This window comes from Oncorhynchus masou, chromosome 29, assembly GCF_036934945.1.
Source record: "Oncorhynchus masou masou isolate Uvic2021 chromosome 29, UVic_Omas_1.1, whole genome shotgun sequence".
NCBI classification, from domain to species: domain Eukaryota; kingdom Metazoa; phylum Chordata; class Actinopteri; order Salmoniformes; family Salmonidae; genus Oncorhynchus; species Oncorhynchus masou.
The window spans coordinates 49987862-49996743 of NC_088240.1; the positions used below are offsets into that span (position 1 = coordinate 49987862).

General features: G+C 41.4%; 1 protein-coding gene across 1 annotated transcript in view; it reads left to right on the forward strand.

The window, feature by feature from the left end:
• clybl (citrate lyase beta like) overlaps nucleotides 1–7855 on the forward strand; it is a 131835-nt gene extending 123980 nt beyond the window's left edge. The window contains exons 7-8 of the mRNA XM_064944874.1: nucleotides 3856–3980; nucleotides 7419–7855. Of these exons, the coding sequence (XP_064800946.1) occupies nucleotides 3856–3980; nucleotides 7419–7514 (221 nt within the window). The 3' untranslated portion in view covers nucleotides 7515–7855. The remainder of the gene's footprint in view (nucleotides 1–3855; nucleotides 3981–7418) is intronic.
• The last annotated feature ends 1027 nt before the right edge of the window (nucleotides 7856–8882 follow it).

Consider the following 8882-nt stretch of genomic DNA (forward strand, 5'->3'; position numbering starts at 1 on the left):
CTACAGAGGGAGGTACGGACAGCCCAGTACATCACTTGGGCCAAGCTCCCTGCCATCCAGGACCTCTATATCAGGTGGTGTGAAAGGATAGCCCAGAGAATTGTTAGACTTCAGCCACCCAAGCCATAGACTGTTCTATCTGCTTCCACTCGGGAAGCGCTACCGGAGCAACAAGTCTGACATCTACAGACTCCTGAACAGCGAAGCTGTAAGACTGCTAAATAGCTAACAAAAAGGTTAAAGGACTATCTGAATTTATCTTTTATTGTATTGTTTTTTTGCACTGACTCTCTGCACACTCACACTCCAACACACATACTCACGCATACACTTCATTTGCTCACACACACACACATTCATACTGACTCTATACACATGTACACACACATATACAATCATCATATATGCTGCTACTACTCTGTTTATCTTATATCCTGATGCCTAGTCACCTTACCCCTGTACATATCTACCCTTACCACTCCAGCGTCCCTGCCCATTTTAAATGTGTTTTTGGTACTGACGCTGATGCTTACCTACTTTTGCGTGTACTTTTTTCTATTTCTCGTGTGTTTTGTTCTACTTTACTCAGTACTACTGATATTGATTACTGCATTGTTAGGAAAGAGCTTGCAAGAAAGGCATTTCAATGTACTTGTGCATGTAACAAAAATAAACTTGAAACCAGTGGCCGAGGAGGTAAGGGGGAATATTTTCTTAGAAGATCACTGAATCAAATCAAATCAAATGTATTTATACAGCTCTTCGTACATCAGCTGATATCTCAAAGTGCTGTACAGAAACCCAGCCTAAAACCCCAAACAGCAAGCAATGCAGGTGTAGAAGCACGGTGGCTAGGAAAAACTCCCTAGAAAGGCCAAAACCTAGGAAGAAACCTAGAGAGGAACCAGGCTATGTGGGGTGGCCAGTCCTCTTCTGGCTGTGCCGGGTGGAGATTATAACAGAACATGGCCAAGATGTTCAAATGTTCATAAATGACCAGAATGGTCGAATAATAATAAGGCAGAACAGTTGAAACTGGAGCAGCAGCAAGGCCAGGTGGACTGGGGACAGCAAGGAGTCATCATGTCAGGTAGTCCTGAGGCATGGTCCTAGGACTCAGGTCCTCCGAGAGAGAGAAAGAAAGAGAGAGAATTAGAGAGAGCACACTAAAATTCACACAGGACACCGAATAGGACAGGAGAAGTACTCCAGATTTAACAAACTGACCCTATCCCCCCGACACATAAACTACTGCAGCATAAATACTGGAGGCTGAGACAGGAGAGGTCAGGAGACACTGTGGCCCCATCCGAGGACACCCATGGACAGGGCCAAACAGGAAGGATATATCCCTGCAGTGCTATCTCTGAACGTGAAAAACACACAATTCAGACACATACTCGCCCCTCAGACATGGGTGCAAGGACTCCTCTTTAGGATGTTTATCCAACATAGCCAGCCCTAAAGGAACTGTGCATGCAGAATCCTTATGTCCACACACACACGCACTCATGATCCCTCTGTGGAACTTCCGACAAATGATTTTCTGTAAACAGCAAAAGTAGCATTTGATTTTTCTTTTCCCAAGTTTTTGAATTCAAATACCCTCACATAAATAAATACCTCAATGAAAATATATTGTAAAAAACAATTCACATATCATCATCAAACTACTCTCTTAAGTGAAACATAAAAGGCAGACACTGTTTCTCAGGGTTAACCAGGATGAGAGGGGCAGATGGGGGTCTATTTATTATTTTATTTTTTTACTGGGCTCCATTCTGCTAGCCTAGCGCTAATTGCCTGCCTGTTAGCACTAACTCTTCTCTTCTCTCTGCTACAAGTTTGATCCGGCAATGTACACAGGGTTATGGCAGCGCGGAGCACCGTGCGTTAGCTCCTAGACTTATGAGAATTGTGGATTGTGTCAGAATGGGTTTAACTCATTTACATTTAAGTCATTTAGCAGACGCTCTTATCCAGAGCGACTTACAAATTGGTGAATTCACCTTCTGACATCCAGTGGAACAGCCACTTTACAATAGTGCATCTAAATCATTTAAGGGGGGGTGAGAAGGATTACTTATCCTATCCTAGGTATTCCTTGAAGAGGTGGGGTTTCAGGTGTCTCCGGAAGGTGGTGATTGACTCCGCTGTCCTGGCGTCGTGAGGGAGTTTGTTCCACCATTGGGGGGCCAGAGCAGCAAACAGTTTTGACTGGGCTGAGCGGGAAGTGTACTTCCTCAGTGGTAGGGAGGCGAGCAGGCCAGAGGTGGATGAACGCAGTGCCCTTGTTTGGGTGTAGGGCCTGATCAGAGCCTGGAGGTACGTTCCCCTCACGGCGGTGCCGTTCCCCTCACAACTCCTTGTTAGTTGGGCACGGGTAGCCTAGCGGTTAGAGCGTTTTGCCAGTAATCAAATGGTTGCTGTTTCGAATCCCCAAGTAGATATAGGTGAAAAACCTTGAGCAAGACACTCATCCATAATTGCTCCTGTAAATCGCTCTCGATTAGAGTGTATTTTAAATTAGGTAAATGTTGTGAAGTACAGACATACAGGGGCAAAAATGTGGTGTTTTTGGTCTTTTAGTATTTTTTGTTTGGCTGGTTGGGGATTATTTGGACTTGGAAAGAATTGGTTGGTTCAGAGAAAATTATGCTCTTTTTGAGGTTTTGGAGAAATTAGATATGGAATAGATCGAATGCTGTCATATTTTCTAAGACTGGTGAGAATGATTGTACATTAGAATTTGGCAGCTGAATTATTACAATATTATTGCGTAATAGCATGGTTTTATTGTGTGTTTGTGATGGAAAGAAAAAAACATTACACCTGCAGTGAATTATTTATGTGTGCCTGCCTGTGTGTGTCTGTCTTCCAGCCTGCCTGTGTATGTATGTCAAATCAAATTGTATTTGTCACATGCTTCGTAAACAACTGGTGTAGACTAACAATGAAATGCTCACTGTGTATTCTTCAAGCTCTCACAGGCCTGTTTAGCAGCAGTCAGTGTCCTGTTCCAGATGGGTTCAGGCTGAGATTGAAGCGTAACTAAGCGTGCAGCAAAGTTTCTCCTCTACAGCCGAGGTACAGCCACGATACGGTGCTGCTCAAGGACAAAATGGAGAGGACACCCCATGATACTCGTGATGCATCACTTCCTCTCGCCCCACGGTGTCCCATATACACAGTCTGAGAGACCCTGACAGAACACACACACACAAACTCACACACTGGCCAAACACACACACAGCTTCTGAACACAGGGCCACTGACCAAACACACACTGACTGAAAACACAAACACACACCAATCAAACACACATATACCGGCTGAACGTGGGGCCACCGGCTGGGCACAGACCCCTCGCCCACCAGAGAAAGAACGGCTTGTGGATGGCTACCTTCCAATACAACAATATAAAAGCCTCTACAAAAATAATTTAATCACAGTGACACTTTATTTTACAGTCCACTATTTATCTGGTCTTTGTTGATAAAATAACATGTCAAGAAATACATAATTAATTTTACCAAGTAATTTGAAAAGCAACAACATGTACCATGGATTTAGCAGTTGAGATGAATTTCTCAGTAAGCCACAGAATGATTTTAACATTGTTACCTCTTAATTTCAACCAACTGATAAAGCATGAAAATGTTGTATTCATTTTCTGATGTTGTTGGCGTTTCTTTATGCTTGTACAATATCTACTGCATAATGTAGGCTGTTTATCTTTGTCCCTATGCAGATAAGCAGATGATTGTTAAGTTATTCGCTTGAAGATATTATTGATATTTCTGTGTTCATGTATAGGCTCATGTACATGTATGTATTTTCCTTTTCACTATACAGGTAAGCAGGTGATCCATCCCAACCAGGTCCAGGCGGTACAGGAGGAGTTCTCACCCAGTCAGGAGAGGGTCCAGTGGGCTTCAGAACTGATTGCTGCCTTTGACGAGTACCAGAAGCTGGGAAAGGTAAATCAACTATAGTAGTCAGCCTCAGAATGTAGAGTTAAGAAATATTTTTTTACGTGTCGTTGCTTAGGACTTTAGAACGAAATTCACAGGATGACATCAGTGCATAACTGCATTAAAATACACATTACAGGATGGCTCATGCTATGCCATTATATGCAATAAAATGTAAAGAGTACAAATATCAATTTAGTTATACCAGGGGTCATCTAGCTCTGCTCTATGATATGACATTTCCACTGTGCCTCCCTTTGTGCAGCGCATTCAGAAACTATTCACACCCCTTGACTTTTCCACATTCTGTTACGTTAGACTTATTCTAAAATGTATTAAATAGTTATTTTCCCTCATCAATCTACACACAATACCCCATGATGACAAAGCACAAACAGGTTTTCAAATGTATAAAAAAAACAGCTGAAGAAAATCCCCACTACATGATGCTGCCACCACCATGCTTCACTGTGGGGATGGTGCCAGGTTTCCTCAAGACATGACGCTTGGCATTCAGGCCAAAAAGTTCCATAATAGTTTCATCAGACCAGAGAATCTTGTTCCTCATGGTCTAAGAGTCTTTAGGTGCCTTTTGACAAACTCCAAGTGGGCTGTCATGTGCCTTTTACTGAGGAGTGGCTTCCATCTGGCCACTGATTGGTGGAGTGCTGCAGATATGGTTGTCCTTCTGTAAGGTTCTCCCATCTCCACCGAGGAACTCTGGAGCTCTGTCAGAGTGACCATTGGGTTCTTGATCACTTCCCTGACCAAAACCCTTCTTCCCCAATTGCTCAGTTTGGCCAGGCGGCCAACTCTAGGAAAAGTCTTGGTGGTTCTTAACTTCTTCCATTTAAGAATGATGGAGGTCACTGTGTTCATGGGGACCTTCAATGCTGCAGAAATGTTTTTGTACCCTTCCCTAGATCTGTGCCTCAACACAATCCTGTCTCGGAGCTCTACAGACAATTCCTTCAACCTCATGGCTTGGTTTTTACTCTGACATGCACTGTCAACTGTTGGACCTTATATAGACAAGTGTATGCCTTTCCAAATCCTGTCCAATCAATTGCATTTAGCACAGGTGGACTCCAATCAAGTTGTTGAAACATCTTAAGGATGGAAACAGGATGCACCTGAGCTCAATTTCAAGTCTTATAGCAAAGGGTATAAATACTTATATAAATAAGGTATTTTTCTTTTTTCTTTCTTATAAATGTGCAAAACATGTAAAAACCTGTTTTCTCTTTGTCATTATGAGATATTGTGTGTAGATTGATGAGGGAAATGTTTTATTGAATCTATTTTATAATATGGCTGTAACGTAACAACTTGTAAAAACTCAGTGGGTCTAAATACGTTCTGAATGCACTGTACATGCACACACACACCTCTTAATCATTAATGTCCTTTTCTGTATACTTGTCAGTGTGACACTGCAGGGTAAGTAGAGTAGATTTGGGTTTGGAATATGGAATATGGAATGGTGTGGGGCGGAGTGTTTGATTAAGTGTAGATTATTAAATATCAAATGGCCACCCGGGCTATTTGCATTGACTCCCCCCTTTCATTTTACAATGTTGCTACTAGCGGTTTATTATCTATACATAGTCCTTTTACCCCTAACTTCATGAACAAATTACTTCGACTAACCTGTACCCCTGCACATTGACTCGGTACTGGTACCCCCTGTATATAGCCTCCTTATTGTTATTTTATTGGGTTACTTTTTTATTTCCAACTTTAGTTTATTTATTCTTAAGTATATTTTCTTAAAATTGAATTGTTTGTTAAGGGCTTGTAAGTAAGCATTTCCCGAAATACCTGTTGTATACGGCGCAGGTGACAAATAAAATGTGATTATTGTTTCTAATTTAGTGGATCGTTGCCTCCTGCGTGTAGTGCTCTGTGGGCTGTCTGCCTATTGAGGGAGAGGCTGGTGTGAGAAATACACAATCTGCCCCACACCTCTCTCTCTGCCTGTCGGCTTCTGCCCTGCCTACACTAAGCATCGTCCTAGGGACCATCCTACCCAACCCTCGTGTGTGTGCGTGTTATCTAAGGCGTTTGAGCAGAGAGCAGAGTCATTCTCTTTCTCTGCCCCAGCGGCATTTGTTTCTCCCTGAACTCTCTCAGTTGTTATTGACTGTGAATGCCTTGCCAATGTCTTCTTATTTATATTGTCTAGTTTTAGAAAATGTTTTCCCTCATTTAGCGAACTGAGCTCAGGATATTTTAGGTTGCTTGTGAAGTAACTGGCTGATGAGCTGATCAGAAATGTCCGCTTTTTAGTCTGGTAATTTCACAACTGTCAAATAAAGATACTGAAATATCATAATATGTAGGTCAATAAATGAACATCTCCTGTCCATATTAATGGTGTTCTGCAGCAAAATAGTCAATGTCAACCCATGATCAGAGTTGTTATGACTCGGGCCAGTTGTTTTGGGTTTTATTTTTTATTTTTATTTTACCAATATATACAGCATTATCCACTAGGTTTTCTTTAATTGACACAAGCTATCTCTAATAAATCAAGCCCCCCCCAACCCTAAAGCTGCTAACAACCAAACATCTCTCTGCCACATGACAAAATCTGTAGAATTGCAGGAAATTAGCTTGAAAACTGAAAAATGTTATCTCCTATGCCAAGAGATGGGCCTTTAAAATGTTCCTTCCCTGGGCCCGAGACTTGGTTTGTCTGGCCATGCATTGCCGAAGTAATTCATTGTTTAATAAATCAACAATAGTGAAAATCCTTGTATGCTATTTGTTTCTCACTCGATTTGTGTTCTGATTATAAGGGGGTCGTTGATTCATTTGATTTCACTGAAGGGGTCCCCGGCCCCAAAACGTTTGAGAACCCCTGTGCTAAATGACTAAATATATGTATATATAAAAAAGAAAACTCACCCTTTTGGTGAGGTGCTGATGACTCTGAAATGAAAGTCGGACACTGTTTTCTCTTTGCGGTGAACTTTTATTACCCCAAACGTTTCCTGTAATTTGGAGCAACATGTGCAAGACCTCAAGTTAGAATTTGCCCCCCAGTACTAACACATTGAGTCTTTTTTAATTCCTTGCCTCCTCTACTTTGTTGGCCCAATCTGAAATGATCTAACCAGGTGCAAGCCAACCTAGTGATGAGCTTCCACAAAATGTTTTTACCTGTCAAGTATTTTCCAACCAGTGCAGATGAAGGGGAGGAGATAAGGAAGCATTCTCTGGTTGAGTCCCAATGATCTCTCCTTCCTCCTGAATATGCACTCGTTCACTACCCCCCACAAGTATTAAAAGCATTGGATTGGTGTAGACATGAACTAGAGGGAGTTTCCATATACTTGAAAGGAAAGTAAACAAATGCACACTTCTGGAGAAAGGAGATATTATTGGGATGCACACTAGCTTCACCAGTATTCTCCACTGACCTCTTCTCCCTGTCTCCAGGGTGCCTTCAACTTCCGGGGCAGTATGATCGACATGCCCTCAGTGAAGCAGGCTCAGAACATCGTAACGCTAGCTGCTGCCGTCACGGGGAAGTGAGGCACTCTGGAAGAAGATATGGGGGGAGGAAAGAACAAGGGAGTGAAATGAGGGGACGGAAAAACTAGACAAGTTGAGAGACAGTGAGAAGTGTCACTTTTATGTATACCCTGGCATTAGCGAGAGGTAAATGTATACCACCGGACACCCCAAATACTTCGACCAGACAGGTTTATCAGCTGGTATCAAGCACCAACATTTCAGAAACTTTGCACTAGGCCTGGTGTATAGTCACTTAAATTCTAGATGTTTTTTTGTTTTTATTAAATTGATTATTGTTGATAAATTAAATGCATTTGATTAATTTGTTCACTGATAAAGCACTAAATGTTTGATATTCATATCCTACGGTGTCTTTGTGGTAAGAATGACAGGTTTACGGTTAATGTTTTAGACTGATGTTAATGTTGTAAAGCAGGATTTTATTTTACACTTTTCATACTACTGTCTGTGCCAAACTGCACTGCACTGCGCTGGCCTGGTTGAGCATGTACCATAGTTGCTGGAACCATGCTGGAAAGGGCAATTTGAGAAGAAAATATCCATGCCAGCATATTACAGTTCGGGTTGGCACTATTTAAGAATTCCAGTTGTTTCAATGGTAAGCCACATGAAAACTTCTACAGTTTACTATAGAATACTACAGTACTTACTATAGAATGATGTAGTGAACTGTTGTATCCTGTAGAATCTGTAGTATCCCTTGACACACTGTAGTATCCCTCGATCATGTGTAGTACGTACTATACAATGTTGTATACTATAGTAAATACTGCAGTATACTACAGTCTGCAAAAACACAACAGTAAAGTCAGCAAAAATACTACAGTAATGCTACAGTACATCATTTGCCTATACCCTCCCCATTCCCCTACCGCCACCCATAATTGAGAAACCTACATGCCAAGTATAGACTATAATGTGTTCCCTACACGTTATAAGAAAGAGCAGAAGCTATGAAATATCTGTTCAGACCCCAGTCCAACCTACATACAGGTTATGGAAAATGTGCTCTTATTTGTCTAATAGGTTTTCTCAAGGATAAGATCCCCACTTATATGTCAAAGATCATAAAACAAAAGCACTATAGTAAATACTACAGTAATGTCCGCAAAACCACCACAGTAATTACTACAGCACATACTACAGTATTTATACTATAGTAAACAGTAGGTACCACAGCTCAGTCCGCAACATCATTACAGTCTGCAATTACTATATATTTTTTATTATTTTTTTAACCTTTATTTAACTAGGCAAGTCAGTTAAGAACAAATTCTTATTTTCAATGATGGCCTAGGAACAGTGGGTTAACTGCCTTGATCAGGGGCAGAACGACATATTTTTACCTTATCAGCTCGGGGATTG